This window comes from Rhinatrema bivittatum, chromosome 4, assembly GCF_901001135.1.
Source record: "Rhinatrema bivittatum chromosome 4, aRhiBiv1.1, whole genome shotgun sequence".
Taxonomy (NCBI): Eukaryota; Metazoa; Chordata; class Amphibia; order Gymnophiona; family Rhinatrematidae; genus Rhinatrema; species Rhinatrema bivittatum.
The window spans coordinates 132,940,246-132,959,563 of record NC_042618.1 but is presented as its reverse complement, the minus strand read 5'-3'; the positions used below and the strand labels follow the sequence as shown (position 1 = coordinate 132,959,563).

The following is a 19,318-nucleotide window of genomic DNA, read 5'->3' as shown; positions in this document are numbered from 1 at the left end:
GGGTACCTGGGGGGAAATGTATGAGGAGGGGGTTACTGACTGGCAAGACCGGGGGCACATGTGAGTAGGAGACCGCTTCAGCCCAGGGAAGTGTGCCTGACGATACATGTGAGGAGGGAAGTTGTGGTGTAGAGTATCCTGGGGAGCGTTTGTGGAGGGCACGTGGTCTGGTGACTAGCAAGATGCACCCATTTGGAGAAGAAGAAGAAGCCTCAATGAGATGCCTCTTCAAGTTTTTCTGTGAATGTTTGGAGAGGGGAGACTGGGTGTTAGCCCGGGCCTGCATCCCGCAGCTCCATCACTGGAGCGGGGATGGTGCCCAGCAGGTGGAAGATCTCCTCAGGGCCATGGTGGCAGTGCCCTCAATGTTGAGGTAAGCAGGAGGGATTAAACAGGGCTTCATATTAGTGGTAAATAATGTGTTTGGAAGGAGAAGACTGAATCTGGATGGGAAGCCAACCAGTGATGCTTCTGCACCATAATGGGATTGGGTAACAAAATGTGGGATGGAGTCTGCACTTGTCATTTTTAATTTCATCATAATCTCAGTACCACCACGTTCATTTTGTCCTAGGACTCAGAACAGGAGTTGACACCAAGAATAGTTATGGCAGTGCCTGAAAAAATGATATAAATATCAGCCTTTCTTGGGCCTGTTGTAGGGTTCTGGGTGGTATTCTGGATTTGCAAAACATTCATTCTGTCCACCTAGGCATGTGTGGAAAATGTAAAATAAGCAAAGATAGAAAAGTATTTTAAATTTATTTTTATTCCAAAAGGGTCAATAGTATTAATTCTGTAGAAATACAGGTATTGGCCTACCTTAATACCTTTTTGACTAACTTTAAATTGCTATGTTTTCTTCAGTAACTCTGAGCAAAGTGAACTAAGCATAAAGCTGCTCAAATACACAAGTAAATTAGTTTGTATTACAGTGGTAGTGGTTGTTTTCAAACAGGCTGATACAGTAAAATTCGCGGGCGAGCGCACAGGCCACTCTCCTGTGCACGTGATTCAGTATTTAAATGAGGGCTTGCTGTAAAAAGAGGCGCGAGGGACACTAGCGCCTCTTTTTTTGACAGGAGCAGCGACTGTCAGCGAGTTTGACAGCTGACGCACAATTTTGCCGGTGTCTGTTCTCAAACCCGCTGACAGCCACGGGTTTAGAAATCGGACGCTGGCAAAATTGAGCATCCGGTTTTCAACTCACGAGCCGAGGGCCAATTTAAAATTTTTTTTTTATTATTATTTAAAATTATTTTTTACTTTGGGACCTCCGACTTAATATCACCATGACTTTATATTTTGTATTGCTGCAGTGGTAATATTTGGTGGTAACTAGTTCCTTTACACCCTATTGATAGAGCAACAAGGGAACAGCTAATTTAAATGGAAATCATTTTAAGAACATTGGGATAATATTCAGCCTTGGTCCGGCTTGCAAAGTTAGCTGGATATTCAGCAGCAAATCTACACCACTGAGCGTACTCAACTATCTTAGGCCTGGATTTATCAAAATGCACTAAATATCGCATGTGATAGGAAAAGGGGTGTGTTTTATGGTAATAGTGCACTTTGCGATAAACAGGCTATCTTAGCACTTCGCATAGGTATTACCACAGACTGCGATAACTTTTTTCGCACTATGCAGTAAATACCACAGTTGTTGCAATTCCTACTTACAACCACTGGGGGGGGGGGGGGGGGCGGGAGAGAGAGAGACTAGTTATAAGGCTCTCATACTAGGTAGGTATTTATACCTCTACAGGAGGCCCACCTAGCTACTTGAGGTAGGTTTAGGTATTAGTGTAGGGGTTAGGGCCACTTGGACATACAGAGTGCGACGTATGAACAGAACAGTGCACTCTGAAGATTTGATGACCTTGATGGACTACATCAAGCTAGGTTGAGAGAACATTGCCCAAATCTCATCTTTGTGCGAGTTTCCTCACTCCGAATGTCAGCAAATCTTCACAGGAGTGCACTGTTCTGTTCGTACGTCACACTCTGCATGTCCAAGTGGCCCCTAACCCTTACACTAATACCTAAACCTCACCTCGAGTAGCTAGATGGGCCTTCTATAGAGGTAAGAACATAAGAACATAAATACCTACCTAGTATGAGGGCCTTATAGCTAGTCTCTCTGTCTCTCTATCTCCCAGCAGCTTAAAATAGTGAAAATGCTATTTGTGAAAACATCGCAAAGTGCGATAAAGCCATATCGCACGGCTTAACGCAAATGAAAAAGGTGTAGTTAATTTCCATGTTAAAACTGTGCGATATGGCTTTGCAAATTGCGAAGCCAGCCCTCTTGGCCAGAAATCCCGCCCCAAACTCCTCCCCTTTTCATAATTTGAATCGCACCATGCGTTATGATGTTTTCGCATGCGTTAAAGGTGTTTTTCGCATGCGAAAACACCATATATCACTTTGATAAACTTATCCAGCTAAGGGGGTCATTTATCTGGCTAACTTGAGGACTACTCTATGGTATGGCTTGAGTTAGCTGCATAAGTTATGTGGCTAACTCTGAATATTGGAGTTAGTGGGATAACTTATCTGGCTAGCTTGACTCCACCCCAAAACACCCCTACATTACACGAATAAACTTTTAGCTGGACAATGAGTTATCCTGCTAAAGTTTAGCCGGATGCATGGTGGAAATTTAAATAAGTTGGCCTTTAGCCAGATTACTCACGGATCCGATTATATCTAGAATCCTGTGCTGGACCAGTATATTGCTTCAGTCAAATGCAGTGGTGCGTGGCTGTGGGCCTTGAGCATCACGAACAGCTGTAGTTTACAGAACACCCAAAATATGCAAATTGCCTGGTTTCTTAGGCCAGGTGTTTGCAAATATATCTGCTAACTATTCAGCGTAGGTGGCCTGAAAACCTGACTTGACTCTGGTTATTGAGGACCAGAGTTGCTGATTTTTGATCTGGTTAGTAGATGTTGCTGAGGCATATTCAGTAGACAGCATATTTATGATATGTGGTGATATTGCCTGAATTAAATTTTATGATTCTAATTTGAGCACAATACATGCCCTGTTTTCTTCTTTTTCACTTTATGTTGCTTTGGACAAAGCATAAGCACTCACCAGTGACTTAACACAGCTGTTTTAATTGTGCCAGCATATAGCTCTCTGTCAAGTGTCACAACCATCTGTCTTGAATTTCTTGGACTCTGATTGATTGATTGTGAAGTTTACCTATACCTGATTGTGTTGTCCTCATGACTGAAGAGATCATATAGCAAGGGTAGGTAACTCCAGTCCTTGAGTACCATAAACAGGTCTGGGTTTCAGGATATCTACAATGAATATGCATGAGATACATTTGCATGCACTGCCTCCACGGTATGCAAATATATCTTATGCATATTCATTTTAGATATCCTGAAAACCAGGCTTATTTGTGGCTCTTGAGGACTAGAGTTGGCCACCCTGACTTCTGGTGATATGCTTCTGTACAAATTGCACAGACTAGAGGTAGATGACCCTGGTCCTGGAGTGCCAGAAACAGGTCTGTTTCTTAGGATATCCTTAATATGCATGTGAGAGACTTGCATGCATTGCCTCCATTAAATTCAGATATATCTCCTACATATTTGTTGTGGATATCCTGAAAACCCGTTCTGTTTATGGCATTCCGCAAACTGGAGTTGCGTACCTCCTCTGTCAGTTACACAGACCCCATTTTTTTAAACAGAAAATAAGGTTTTAGAGACAAGATGTGCTGCTCTACTGTAAGTAGTTTGTGTATGACCACTGCTGTAAAGAGATGTTGGTCATTCAGTAGTAATGAATTTGCTCTTTATTTAACTGCAGATTGATTGATTGCTGCAGTTGGATAGCCAACTTTTTTTTTTTTTCTTCCCCCTCCAGATGTGATGAAGAGATTACACCGCAACGACTTGCCTGGTTCTGGCTTATTGCACTAGAGAAATGGTTGTCATGGGATCAGGTATGTAAGAATCCATCTGGTTGAAGCAGTCTTCAGGATGCTTCAAAATGTTTGCACATGGGATGTAACCATGCAATCCTGAAATGGAGTTGTTCTGGTCCTCTCTTATGGGTGATGGGGAATTACTTTTTCTTGTAATGTAATCGTAGATTCTACAGGAAAATAATTTCTTGGACCTTTTTGGTTTTTGTTTATTTTTTTGATGGCCTAGCAACTTCCTTCTGCTTCTTTAAGCTTTCAGCTGCGTCTAAACTGGCCTCCACTGGAGCTCTGGCACCCTGAATCTTCATTCACATATGATTGCACTACAGAATGGAAGATACTGAAGAGTTGTAGTAACTGTTGGTCCTGAAGAAAGCTGACAAAGGGAATTATGTGGCCTCAAAAAATTCTTGTACTGAAACACAAAAAATGTTGGCAGATAAGAACCACTTGGTCTATCCAGTCTGCCCACTTCTACCTTCCAGGTCTTCTTTTGCTGTACATACTATTCAATTTGTGTTCCTCTCCTGACCTTTTCCTACCATTGATTCATCCCAGGATACTTAGGGGACTCTGTGAAGTACTGATGGATCTGCTGAAGGACCTGTTCAATAGAACCTTGGATTCGGGAGTAGTGCCGCAGGATTGGAGCTGGGCGGTGGTGGACCCGCTTCACAAAAGTGGTAGCAGGAAGGAGGCTGGAAACTACAGGCCGGTTAGCCTTGTCTCAGTGGTGGGAAAATTAATGGAAACATTGTTGAAGGAAAGGATTATGAACTATCTACAATTGAATGGGTTCCAGGATCTGAGACAACATGGTTTTGCCAGAGGAATGTCCTGTCATGAATCTGATTTCTTTTATTGGGTGACTAGAGAATTGGATAAAGAAAGAGCGCTCACTGTGGTTTATGCGGATTTCAGTAAGACTTTTGATATGGTCCCGCATAGGAGGTTCATAAATAAAATGAACAGCCTGGGAATGCGTCCCAAGGTAGGGGAATGATTGCAAATTGGCTGACATACGTCAGTGAGTAGCAGTAAATGGAACTTATTCTGAAGAAAAAAGTGATAAGTGGAATTCCTCAAGGTTCTGTTCTGGGACTGGTTCTATTCAATATTTTTTGTGAGCGATAATGCATAGGGATTAGAAGGTAAAATCTGTCTTTTTTTTTTTTTTTTTGTGGTTGACACTAAGACCTGAAACAGAGTGGACACATCCAAAAGAGATGAGAGAATGAGACGTGACCTAGAAAAACTGGTTGAAGGGTTTGGCAGTTGGGATTCATCCAAGAAGTGCAGAGTCATGCATTTGGGGTATAGTAATCCAAAGGAGTTGCATGTGTTGGTGGGGTGAGGTGCGAAAAACTGATCAGGATCTACTGAGAGAGAGACCTTGGGATGATATGACAAGGTGGTAGTTAAGGCCAGAGGGATGCTAGGCTGCATAGAGAGGTATAACCAGCAAGAAAAAGGAAGTAATGCTCCTGTACAGATCATTTGTGAGGCCTCCCCTGAATTACTGTGTTCAGTTCTGGAGTTCTCATCTCAAACAAGATAAGGACAGAATGGAAGCGGTCCAAAGAAAGGTGATCAAAATGGTGTGAGGTCTGTACAGCAAACCGTATGAGATGAGACTGAGGGAGCTTGAAGAGAGAAGAAAAAGGGGACATATGATATAGACTTTCAGATTCTAATGATGCACAAAAACCAAATCTCTTCTGTTACCTTACCTGCAAAGACTATAACTTTCTGCAGGACCTATATGGCTACTAGAACTCTGTGCTGCATTGCTTGCTGATTGTGTTAGGAAGAGTAAAACATATGGTAGGGTCCAGTGGGGGCTTGAATAACTGATGAGAGAAGTGAGAACTTTCCTGGTGTATACAAGCTGAATCTTTACAAAAAAGCAATCTTTTATTTTCCTGATTTAATATTGCCCAACTATTACAGGGACCATAAACAGCCACTCCCTCGTAACCCAGCTAATGTGGACTGGCATGTGTCGCTTATAAGCAATGGCTGAGATTTTCTTCTCTTAGGGCCTACAGCATCCCTAGGCTTAGCTGGCTCAGGATCAAACTCAGGTCTTCCATTTGGCAGTGTGCACCATTGTTACTGAGCCTACCACAAATAGTATCTTTTATAAAACTTTTTTTTTTTTTTTTTTTAAATCCAGGTGGTATGTAGTTTTATTCACTTGTACATTAGGTTTTCAACAGAGGCACACCAGTTACATACTAAAGCCTTCAAATTGATATAATTTTTGAAGTGCATACTTAGATCGTGAAAGCTATATTTTGAAATATGAAAAAGATGTCTGCTGCACCATAAACCTTATCCATTTAGAACAATCTGTTTACTTCTAACATCTTGAATACTATATGTGATTTTTAGTAGTTTGTTCAGATTTTAAGAGTTCAGTCTTCTTTGATTGAGGATCTATCCACACACAGCAGCCTGAAGTACCCTGTTTCACTCTTGATTTTTACTAGTGTGGTTTCACCTTGTGACTCCTTGCTAATCTTCCTTGATCTACTTTTGGGTTCTTATCCTGAAGGTTGAGAATTACTGGCCTTGACTGGCTTCTAGTCCTGCTTCTTTCATCAACACTGTGAATTTCAGCAAGTTATTTGATCTCTGTGCCTCTGGTTACCCACCTGCAACTGGAGTACACAGTACTAACATTGTTCCATCCTCCCTTTTCTACTACACAGTGTAAGGCCATTCACACAGCTTGTACATTTGACTTCCTGACTTTCAGATAGATAACATTTTATTTTCTTTTGAGAATTAAAGTAAACATTTATTTTTTCAAATTTCTCTCTTCTTTTCATGGCAATCCTAAGAAACCACTTCCAGCCTTCCTCCGAAGTGAAACAGAATTCCTATTGCTAATGGAAGAATTGCAAGATCAGGTCCCAGAAGTCATCCTGAAGGTGAGCTGGTTTTTATTTTGGCCTATGTTCCTCTCTAAGAGGGTCATTTGCTAAGGTGTTGTAAGGGTATAACATGCAAATGGGCAATATTTTCCCCCAAAAAGCACTCCTATTAAAATGAGCTGCGTTGCATGTGCTTCACAAGCATACTTTTTTTTCAAATGTATGTAAAGCAGATCATGCCTAGCTAATTCTATGTAAATACAATGAGGCTTGCCAAAAATAGCCTAAGCCGTGATATTTCCTGAAAAGTTATCCTCGACTTAGGGGCTGTAGCTAACTTTTTGAGAAGGCATCAATTTAAAGGGCCACCAGCAGCCCTAAAATTGCCCTCCCCTATGTCGAAAAATCCCGCTCTGGGTTAGACCCCTGCCTCCCCCACCACTTCTGCTGCCCTCTAGAGGTGACTCAAAAGTAAGAATAAAATACATTTTACAATTGTGTGGTGACAGCCTGCCCCCTAACCAAACCCTCCCCTTTCACCAAAAAGTCACTTGCCCCTCTCCTCCCCCTTACACAGAAAAGATTCCTTAGTGTCTAGTGCCCCCCCTCCTATTTGATAAGGGCAAAGACCAGGTGGCTCAATTTTGAAAATAGCTGCTACCCAGGCCCAGAGTCTACGGGGTGCTCTGGCCCCTTTGGATCAGTAGGGAACCTTTTTGATGTGTGTGGGGGGGGTCTACTAGATATCAGGGAGTCTGTTCTGTGTAAAGGGGGGGGGAGGCGGGAGGGTCCACTTACTACCAGGGAGTCTGTTCTATGTAAGAGAAGGTGGGGTATGAATCGTGGGGGAGGGGGGTGTTTACTTAAGAGGCAAGTGAGTTTTTGTGAAAGGGGATGGGTTTGAGTCGAGGGGGGAGGAAGGGGGGCACAAGGACTTCGCTGTGTGATTGTGAAATGTATTTTTTTAAATTTTTACCTTTGGACTGCCTCTGGAGGTGGCGGGTGGGTGGAAGTCTACCCAGACCCCCGGGGGAGGGGGATTTTTCAACATTGAGGTGGGGTTTAGAGCCATTAGTCACCCTTTTAAGACCATGGTGGCCCTGTGCGAAGGGGTCCACTATTGTGTGTTTTTCCCTTTTCCCTCTATTTTTTTCTCACAGAGTTTTTTCCATGAGAGAAAATATCACGGGGAGCAGCCACAATATTTTTTCGTGGGAGGGGAAAAATACTGCAGGAATGCCCCTCGCATTATTTGTCCCCTCTTATGATTAAAATGTCACAGCTTACTAAATGACCCCCTAATGTAGTTGTTGCTATGCTCTTCCCATAGTATCGTGTAGAAGTTTGATCCCCTGCTTCTGTCTGAGGCTTATGTCCATATCGCATGTGCTTTTTCTTTTTGGAAGTCTTAAGAAAACTGATTTGGTTATAGATCTAGACATATGTAATCTGTCAACCGTTCGGTTACAGCAGATATGTTTTTACCTAGAAGAGAAGAAAAATAGATTTCCAGTGCAGCAGTATTAGGAATGTAAGGGCCCCTCCGGGCATATTACTTTAAAGTCCTGGGTGCTCCTGTTTCCGCTAGTGCAGTCTAGGACAGCGAATATGGGGATACACCATTCTGTACAACCCCTCCCTTTGTGGGTGCTGCTATGGCCATCCCCTTTGCAAGGATTCATAAGCAGCTCTCTCCCTGAGAGCTCTGGAGGCAGTAAGAGTTACTTTTGTATTTACTAGAAGAGGTTGGAGCCTTTGCCTATGTTGGATATTTGGACCTTCTCTTTTGGACTCGAGCACACCCTGCTTGGAGTCTGTGAGATCTGCCCTACTTAGGCACTTCCTGGTGGGTAGGATCTGGATCCCGGAATGTTTTGTGGTTTTTCAAAGAGACTTTTAATTTGTAAGAAGCCTGGTGGGAGGGCCTGGGGAACCCTTTTCTCTGGAAGTCCCAGGCTAGGAAAGATCATCCTAACTGCACCCTCTAAGATAGTGGTTCCCAACCCTGTCCTGGGACCCCCCGCCAGTCGGGTTTTCAGGATATCCATAATGAATATGCGAGAGAGAAAATTTGCATGTTATGGAGGCAGTGCATGCACATTTTCTCTCACGCATATTCATTGTGGATATCCTGAAAACCCGACTGGTTGGGGGGTCCCCAGGACAGGGTTGGGAACCACTGCTCGAAGAGGACAGAGGAATGGTGGTGACCCGGTGCTTGGACCTTCTGGTGTTTTACTTTGGTTTTTTGGGAAGAAGAATGTTGTTGAAACATCTGGGAGGAAATGTTTTGGCTTTCCCTCTTCTTACCCAACCATGGAACAATTGGAGTTGCTTGTTCCAGAGGAAGATAATCTAACTCTGAGTTACAGAACCGTTTCAGATTATTGAGGACACCCATCCAGAGTCTTCACCCTGGGGGGGGGGGGGGGGGGGGAGAAGATTTGGGCACTCTGTGCAGAGACTATTTTATCTTTTACCAGTTTGGAGGGGTTATCAGATTTAAACATAGGTACCCTGACTACCTGGGAGCTCCACTTAGCCAAGTTCTGGAGGGTGGAGATTTCCCTGGTCCTGGAACTACACCTGCACAGATAGAGCTATTGTAGTGTCTAAAAGTTCACATAGCAGCCAGTGGAGGCAGCATTGGAAACTGGTTGACTGTGGTAATAGGGAGAATAGGAAGGTAAGAGAGGGTGAAAACTGAAGGAGAGGTATAAGGGGGAGGGAGGGGTGATGGAAGGAGCAAAGGAAAGGAAGAAGAAGTATTCATAAGTTTTATTTTTTTAATACTTCTGATGAAAATTGAATCTTTACTCTTTTGATTTCTAACCTTTGTCTCTCTTTCCAGGAATTCTATGAAGCGTTTTTGTACAGTCACAGTGAACTGGTTGACGGCAGAAAGGATGCTGATTCTTACAGACTTAGTTTAGAGGCATCTTCCTCTCTCCAAAATATAATTTTCTTGAATCCCCGACTTGCCCAGGCTATAGTTGGTTTCCTCCTGGTAGAAGAGAAACAGGTCTCTGGAGCTGAGTACAACCACTCCTTGCAAAAGATATTCATTGACTTTCTCTTGGATGCTCTGAAGTCTCTACAGGAGACTGAAGGAGACTCTGAATTTTCACAAGAAGGTGATGCCAGAAGGACAGCAGATCTGATTTACAGTGTCCTTAGTGTTTTACCTGTCAGCATGGAGCATCAATGCCCTGAGCTGCGACGCCTGTGCTTGGAGCTTTTTGATGCCTGCTGGGATGAAGAAAGCCCTCTCAGCGAGAGACGGTTATTGGGCTGCATGGTGAGGAAGCAGAACTGTGCTTTGATCTCGCTGTATGGCTTGGTCTCCACTGAAAGAATGAAGGAGAAACTCTTAGGACAAAGGACATCAGAAAAAGGTTTGTGTGTTTAATTGATTAAGAAGCAGTTTACAAAGATACACCTGCTGAATCAATTTGGAGAGTTGACTAAGTTGAAGTGCTACCTGGGGAGTTTTTAAATGTGTTTAAATGTTCTCTGAAATTCAGGAAATAGCACTCAGAGAATGTATTTCTTTGTCAGTATTGTATTTTAGCAACGCCCTCCAGCCCCACCCCCACCTTCCCACAAACACACATACAGCATGGTCATGTGCTCCTATAATGGCTTCCAGGTACTACAGATCCAGGAAAATACCCAACAGGAGACCAGAGGGCAGCCAGAGTCAAGAGCTTGTAATATAGCCACACTGTATTTTGGCCTTCTGCACTTGTGCCTAGTATAGATGTGCAGAGGGACGCCATATGTTGCATTTGGGATTCATATTCGTCAGGGGGCAGATACGTTGCATTCGGCAAGGGGGCCCCCGATAACGTACAAGCGTTAATTCTTATTAGTTTCCCGGCTAAAATTGAATTAAGTACAACGTCCCACCCTCCTGACCCCCCCCCCCCCCCCAAGACTTACCAAAACTCCCTGGTGGTCTAGCAGGGGGTCCGGGAGCCATCCCCTGCACTCACACCCTCGGCTGCCAGTATTCAAAATGGTTCCGATAGCCTTTGACCTTCTATGTCACAGGGGCTACCGGTGCCATTGGTCAGCCCCTGTCACATGGTAGGAGCATCTGTGACATAGTGAGGGCAAAGGCTATCGGCGCCATTTTGAATACTGGCAGCCGATGGCCTGAGTGCAGGAGATAGTTCCCGGACCTCCGCTGGACCACCAGGGACTTTTGGCAAGTCTTGTGGGGGTCAGGAGGGTCCCCCATCCTTTGTTATAAATAGGTTTGTTTAAAAAAAACAAAAAACAAACAAAAACCCTTTTGTATTCTATTCTAAGTTTATTGAAAGAAGACACTGTCAAAGTGGCACATGTGTTAAGTGTTATTTAAGACATTAAACTGACTGCAATTCTTATGCATATTTTTTTTTAAATATAACCATTATTGAAAGAGACAAATATTGAACAGATCCAACATACTGTTACATGCAAACAGTGTACCCTTATCTTTTAGTGGTTCTACACCAGACTAATATTAACAAATGTATTTATAAAATTGATAGCCTGCTGATCCACAGAGCTCAGTGGATTACATTTCAACATAGCAACCAGGACCCATAAAGAGACATAAATAGCAACTTTCCTAGTGTGTAGCCAGATGAACTCAGGACCAATGGGTTGTGCTCCCCTGCCAGCAGATGGAGATAGTCAGTCAGGTTTAAAAGCTGATGTCACCCTAGATTCACCCATGCAGTGACCTCGGCCCTTCAGTATTTCTCCATCTCCAGCAGCTGTAGACATGCTTTCCCTATGGGGATTGCTGTACCTTTTGGAAGAAGAAATTTAACTTTTAAATTGGAGAAAAGACTGAGCCGTGCTCTCCTGCGGTGATAAATAAAGGTCGCTCCTCCAGTTGAGAATTTTTGAAGTGATTTCCGAGAATCCTCAGAGATGTGCCTTAGTTTGGTAGCTAGTTCCTGGCGTGGACTTTGCTGCTCAAGCAGCTGAAAGGCAGTAGGTTCAGGAAGCCCAGTGCAGCGGTGACGGCCAAAGCCCTCTCCTCCCGCACTGGAGACAGTCTCTGTACTTAGCCGATAAGCACTGAGCCCAGGTAAGGTGTTTTTTTTTTTTTTTGAAAGATTTACCTTCAGAGAAGAGGGGTTTCAGTAAGACTTCCTCCAGTCTCCTTGCTCAGCGAGCCGTACCGATGTCGTTCCCGATCCCCCTTGGGGGGCATATGGGAACGGGTTGAGTGGCCCCCTGGTGGGCTAGGCCCTGTGTTAAACTTGGCCAGCACAAAGCGTGGTAGGTCGCAGTAGTGCTATCTTGCATGCGTCTTTGTGCTTCTCGTATTGCCTGCCATAGGCCATCGGTACGTGCAGTGCGTGGGCTCTGCGCATGCGCCGCGCACATAACGTCGTGCGCGTACTTATGCGCAGGATACAGGAGAAGCCGAGCACCCAGGCTGTGCGTGCCCCTCACCGCGCCCCACCTAGGCGCTCAAAATTTGTGCGCATAAATTTTTAAGCAGGAGCCAATCGAATGCACAGTTACTGCTGCCAGTGGCACCGGCAGCCAAGAACATAAGCACCATGTTCGCTGCGCTGCTTGTCATATTAGGGCTTCTCAGCGTGACCTGAATTTCAACTTTGTGTCAGCACTGTGAGGAAGCCCAAGGGAATTTGACCTCCCTGGACTTTGCTGAGACCGGTTCCTCCCATTCAGATGATGGATTGGAAGCCTTAACTGGAAGTACTCCGGATCTGAGTAACCCCTTGGCTGGGTCTTCCATGGGAGAGGGAAACTCAGCTGGGCCTACCCCAGTTCCCCCTGGGCTAGGCATTGACCTGGCAGCCTTTTCTTGGGTGGAATTTTTCCAGGCACAGTCTACTTTCCTCACTTACCCCTGTTCGGACGGAACCCCAGCCAGCCGCTTCTCCCTCTCCCATTCCTGTTGGCAGACCTTGAGGCATGCCCTGCCTGACCAAGGGTATCCCTAGTGGGGGAACCTGATGGCACAGAACAGAGTAGGATCCCTTGCACGAAGGGGAAATTCCCCTGGGATTGGAACCATATCGAGCCATGTTATGGTTCTTTTATAGAAATGACTTGCCGGTCTTGGTTTCCCAGACCCTGAAAACACTGGGAGTTCCTGGAGCGGAATCTATGACAGAACCAAAGAAGAATCTCATTCTGATTTTCTTGCGCAAAGCCTCTTGCTACTTCACAGCCATCCAGGGGTTGATTGACCTGGAATAGGTGCCCCAGAAGCAAGTTTTTTGTAACAGTATATTTCAAACAGACATGAATATATCATTTAAAGTAATAAGTCCCAAATTTTAATTTTTCATACAGTTGAAAATGAAAACAAAGTCCAGCCTATATAAATTTCAAGAAAACAACTGCACAATAAATCTGAAACCTATTTGGCTAAATTCAAGAGAAGAATGTTTTAGAGCAAACTTTAAATTAAAATTGAAAAAATCAGCACACATACAGTTAGATTGTTTCTAACTCCTGAACATCAAACATCTAGGCCTGAGAAGCAAGTTTTAAAGGGGCCGGGCATTAGAAGCTCTATACCCACTGGATCCAGCAGTGAGAGAACATTTGCGTTTCCTTAAAATGGATGCACTGGTCTGCGCTGTCTCTAAGCAAACAACTATCCCAGTCGAGGGAGGAGCGGTCATAAAGGATGCGCACAGTAGACGTTTGGAGTCTATCCTTAAACAAGCCTTTGACGTAATAGCAATGATCTTACAGATTGCTTCTTTCCTAGCATGTAGCCAGATGGACTCAGGACCAGTGGGTTATATGCTTTTCTGCTAGCAGATGGGAGACAGTCAGATTTCAAAGCTGACATCACCCTAGATGTACCCCTGCAGTGACCTCAGCTCTTCAGTATCTCTCCGTCTCCTAGCAGATGCGGACACTATCCCACACTAGCACAGTGTTAGGAAATTACAGCAAGAAGACAAAATTTACCTCAAGAAGATGAGCCCCGCTGTCCTGCGGTGATACCTAATGGTACCTCCCCCAGTTGAGAATTCCTGAGGTGATTTCAATATCCCTCAGAGGCGAGCCTTGGCCCGGTAGCCGGTAACCCTGGCGTAGACTTAGCGCCTAGAGCGGCTGAAAGGCAGTGGGTGCACATCCGAGTGCGGTGAAGGTAAAGCCCCCCCCCCCCCCCCCCCAGCTGGAGACCATCCTGGCACGCAATCGGTAAGAGCTGAGACCACGTTAGAGGAAAACTTTAAACTAAGGTCTCCAGTCTCTGGGGCTCAGAATGCCGTCCCGATTCCAAATTCACCCAGCAAGGTAAAAGGGAGCACCGATCAGGTTGAGCAGCCTTGGTTGGGCTAGGCCCTGGTTTGGTGCAGGGGGTCCGAACACGTGGAGACCATGCTATACGCGGGGGCATCGGTGCCATCTTCCCTTCTCGTCTGGTGGTACGCACAGGGCAGGCCGGTCAGTCAATGCACCCAACTTGTGTGCCCTCAACTTAGACGAGCGCACAACCGCACGTATAACTATACGCACAGCCATGCTTAAAACTACACGCGTGCATTGTGCTCACACTCATAACTGCGCGCATATTGAAGCACAATTCCTGTGTGCCTAGACATAGAGGCAATGGCACCAACATCCAAGAAGCCCAGAAGGCACTCTTTGCACAGTCTGCCACATCAGAGCCGCACAGCCTGAACTAGAGTACTGCCTGTGTCATCATTGCGAAGAAGCCCAGGGGGGACCAAAGCCTGGTCCTTCACTGTTGGAGGATGGGTCCGGAACTACTACATACGATAGCACCCCGGATCGATGCAGCTCTGAAATGGCATCTCCGAAGAGGGCACCTCAGGGGCCCCTACTCAGACTCCCCCTGAGGTTAACATGGACCCCAGGGACCTTTTCCTGCCTAGAAGTTTTCCAGGGGCTGCATGCTTTCGTTCAGGCACAATCAGCCCCAGCTGTGACCTGGGTTCAACCCCTGCCGGAAGCACAGGATCCTCCCGGCCCTGTTCGGATGCCTCGAGTCATGCCTCGCCTAACCAAGAATTTCCCAGACGGGGACCTGGATACCTCAGATGATGGTGGCGGCTCTCTGGAAGAAGGAGAAATCCCTCCAGGCCTGGAACCATACAGAACCATGCTTCGCTTCTTCCACAGGGATGAATTACCAGCCCTTGTTTCCCAGACTCTGGGGATCCCAGGCACGGACCCTATGGCGGAACCAAAGAAGGACCCCATCTTGGTGTCCCTTCGTAAAGCCTCATGCTACTTCCCAATGATGGAAGCCATCCAGGAACTGATTGACCTGGAGTGTGATGCCCCGGAGGCCAGCTTTAAAGGAGGTTGGGCCTTGGAAGCCTTGTACCCTCTGGAACCAGTGACCAAGGCAGGCCTGTGTTTTCCGAAAGTGGATGCCATGATCTGTGCCGTCTCAAAGCAAACAACCATTCCTGTTGAGGGGGAGGGGCTGTATTGAAGGATACTCAGGATAGACGATTAGAATCCATCCTTAAGCAGGCCTTCGATGCAACAGCAATGACACTGCAGATTGCTTCCTGCTGTGCTCTGGTGGCACGTTCCTGTTTGCTCCTCTTGAGAGAGGCAAACAATGCAGGAACATATACCGGTGAAATGATTGAACCTGCAGCAGAGCTTCCTGATGGATGCAAGCTCCGATCTGGTGCGTACCTCAGCCAGAGGAGTAGCCTCGGTAGTGGCAGCCAGAAGACAGTTATGGTTGCAGAATCGGTCTGCTGACGCGACCTCTAAAGTGAATCTCACAAGGATGTTTTTTAAAGGATTTCTCTTATTTGGAAGCGAATTGGAGAAGTTAGCTAGCAAGTGGGGTGAATCTCCAGTGCCTCGGCTACCGGAGGACAGGGGTAAAAGATCCCAGTGCCCATCCCCGAGAAGAACTAGGGGCAGAGGCTCTCAACGCTTTTGCTCCTACAGGAAACATAGAAACATAGAAATGACGGCAGAAGAAGACCAAATGGCCCATCTAGTCTGCCCAGCAAGCTTCACACATATTTTCTCTCATACTTATCTGTTTCTCTTAGCTCTTGGTTCTATTTCCCTTCCATCCCCACCTTTAATGTAGAGAGCAGTGATGGAGCTGCATCCAAGTGAAATATCTAGCTTGATTAGTTTGGGGTAGTAGCCGCCGCAATAAGCAAGCTGCACCCATGCTTATTTGTTTTACCCAGACTATGTTATTAGCCCTTATTGGTTGTTTTTCTTCGCCCCTGCCGTTGAAGCAGGGAGCTATGCTGGATATGCGTGACGTATAAGTCTTCTCCCATGCCGTTGAAGCAGAGAGCCATGCTGGATGTGCATCGAAAGTGAAGTATCAGGCCCATTTGGTTTGGGGTAGTAACCGCCGTAACAAGCCAGCTACTCCCCGCTTTGTGAGTGCGAACCCTCTTTTCTTCTCCCCTGCCGTTGAATCAGAGAACTATGCTGTATATGCATTGAAAGTGAAGTATCAGGCTTATTTGATTTGGGGTAGTAACCGCCGTAACAAGCCAGCTACTCCCCTCTTTGTGAGTGTGAATCCTTTTTTCCACATTTCCTCTTGCTGTTGAAGCTTAGAGCGATGTTGGAGTCAAGCCTGTGTATGTTTATTTAATAAGGGTATTGACTCCAGGCAGTAGCCATCATTCTGGCGAGTCACCCACTCTTCATTGGCAGCCTCTTGACTTTATGGATCCCACAGTGTTTATCCCACGCCCCTTTGAAGTCCTTCACAGTTCTGGTCTTCACCACATCCTCCGGAAGGGCATTCCAGGCATCCACCACCCTCTCCGTGAAGAAATACTTCCTGACATTGGTTCTGAATCTTCCTCCCTGGAGCTTCAAATCGTGACCCCTGGTTCTGCTGATTTTTTTCCTTAGGAAAAGGTTTGTCGTTGTCTTTTGATCATTAACACCTTTCAAGTATCTGAAAGTCTGTATCATATCACCTCTGCTCCTCCTTTCCTCCAGGGTGTACATATTTAGATTCTTCAATCTCTCCTTGTACGTCATCCGATGAAGATCCTCCACCTTCCTGGTCGCCCTTCTCTGTACCGCCTCCATCTTGTCTTTGTCTTTTTGAAGGTACGGTCTCCAGAACTGAACACAGTACTCCAGGTGAGGCCTCACCAAGGACCTGTACAAGGGAATAATCACTTCCCTTTTCTTACTCGATATTCCTCTCTCTATGCAGCCCAGCATTCTTCTGGCTTTAGCTATCGCCTTGTCGCATTGTTTCGCCGACTTCAGATCATTAGACACCATCACCCCAAGGTCCCTCTCCTGCTCTGTGCACATCAGCCTTTCCCCCCCCATTGAATACAGTTCATTTGGATTTCCACTGCCCATATGCATGACTTTGCACTTCTTGGCATTGAATCTCAGCTGCCATATCTTCGACCACTTTTCCAGTTTCCTTAGATCCCGTCTCATTCTCTCCACTCCTTCCGGCGTGTCCACTCTGTTGCAGATCTTAGTGTCATCCGCAAAAAGACAAACCTTACCTTCTATCCCGTCCGCAATGTCGCTCACAAAGATATTGAACAGGACCGGTCCCAACACCGATCCTTGCGGTACACCACTTAAAACCGCTCTCTCTTCAGAGAAGGTTCCATTTACCATCACACATTGTCTTCTGTCCGTCAACCAATTTGCAATCCAGGTCACCACCTCGGCACTCACTCCCAAGCTTCTCGTTTTATTCACCAGTCTCCTGTGCGGAACCGTATCAAAAGCTTTGCTGAAATCCAAGTATATGATATCGAGCGCTCTTCCTCTATCCAATTCCTTGGTTACCCAGTCAAAAAAGTCAATCAGATTTGTCTGACAGGATCTTCCTCTGGTGAATCCATGCTGCCTCTGGTCCATCAATTCTCCGGACTGTAGATAGTTCACTATTCTCTCTTTCAACAGTGACTCCATTACTTTTCCCACCACTGAAGTGAGGCTAACCGGTCTGTAGTTACCAGCCTCCTCTCTGTTCCCACTCTTGTGAAGCGGGACCACCACCGCTCTTCTCCAATCACTCGGCACCACTCCCGTTTCTAGGGATCTATTGAACAGGTCGCACAGCGGTCCCGCCAGCACATCTCTGAGCTCCCTCAATATCCTTGGATGAATCCCATCAGGCCCCATGGCTTTGTCCACTTTCAGATTCTTTAGCTCTTCCCATACATTATCTACTGTAAATGGATTTTCCTCTGTTCCGCTTCCCTCCAGTTTCTTGTTGTGTAGAGATGGTCCTTCTCCAGGGTCTTCTTTAGTGAACACAGAGCTGAAGTATTTGTTTAATATTTCTGCCATTTCTTCGTCTCCCTCCACACATTGATCATTTCCATCTTTCAATTTCACTATACCACTTTGGACCTTTCTCTTTTCGCTGATGTATCTGAAAAATGTTTTGTCACCATATTTTATCTCCTTGGCAATCCTCTCTTCTGCTTGACTTTTTGCCAACTTGATTAATTTCTTTGTCTCCCTCAGTTGATACAAATATTCTTCTTTGTGCTCCTTCCTTTGGGATCTTTTGTATTTCTTGTATGCAGTTCTTTTAGCTTTAATTTTGTCAGCCACCTCCTTTGAGAACCAGATAGGTTTCATTTTTCTTTTGCTTTTCTTTACATTTCTAACATATAGAGCAGTTGCCTTGGCGATTGCTCCTTTTAGATTGGTCCACTGTTGATCCACATCTCTCTCATTTTCCCATCCATTTAGTTCTTCCTCTAGGTACTTCCCCATTTCCTCAAAGTCTGTGTTTTTGAACTGTAAAACTCTGGTCTTTGTGCTCCTTTTCCATATTCTTTTAGTGATATTAAACCATACCGTTTGATGATCACTGGTGCTGAGGTGGGCGCCCACCTTGACATCAGAGACGATTTCTCCATTATTGAGCACTAAGTCGAGAATAGTTCCTTCTCTCGTGGGTTCCAATACCATTTGTTTGAACAAAGATACTTGCATGGCATCCAGTATTGCTCTACTGTTTTTAGATTCTGCAGATGGGATTTTCCAGTCTACATCTGGCATATTAAAGTCACCAATGATCACCACTTCCCCTTTCTTACCTATCTTATGGATGTCTTCAACCAGATCTCTGTCCAGCTCTTCCTTTTGGTTTGGAGGCCTGTAAACCACTCCAATATAAATGGATGCTCCATCATCTGTTTTTAGGTCTACCCATAGTGCTTCTTCCTTGCCCCAACTTCCTTGCAGCTCAGATGCTTGGATATTATTTCTGACATAAAGAGCCACACCTCCCCCTTTTCTATCCACTCTGTCCTTCCTTAACAAATTATAGCCTGGTATTGCTGTATCCCAATCATGAGATTCTGTGAACCATGTCTCTGTGATAGCAACGATGTCCAGTTCTGCCTCTGTCATTAGGGCCTGCAGATCTGGGATTTTATTTCCCAAACTATGAGCATTTGTAGTCATAGCTTTCCAGGTACTCTCTTTACGGTTATTGCTTTTCCTGTACTCCTTATGAGACTT

The 19,318-nt window shown here is 45.3% G+C and overlaps 1 protein-coding gene across 2 annotated transcripts in view; it reads left to right on the top strand.

Moving 5' to 3' along the window:
* ZFYVE26 (zinc finger FYVE-type containing 26) overlaps nucleotides 1-19,318 on the top strand; it is a 269,914-nt gene continuing 250,596 nt past the window's right edge. The window contains exons 1-4 of one of the 2 annotated variants that reach the window (XM_029598858.1): nucleotides 1-373; nucleotides 3,890-3,968; nucleotides 6,797-6,886; nucleotides 9,681-10,224. In XM_029598858.1, coding sequence (XP_029454718.1) covers nucleotides 183-373; nucleotides 3,890-3,968; nucleotides 6,797-6,886; nucleotides 9,681-10,224 — 904 coding nt within the window. In that variant the 5' untranslated portion in view covers nucleotides 1-182. The remainder of the gene's footprint in view (nucleotides 374-3,889; nucleotides 3,969-6,796; nucleotides 6,887-9,680; nucleotides 10,225-19,318) is intronic. The other variant, XM_029598857.1, reaches the window with a different exon arrangement.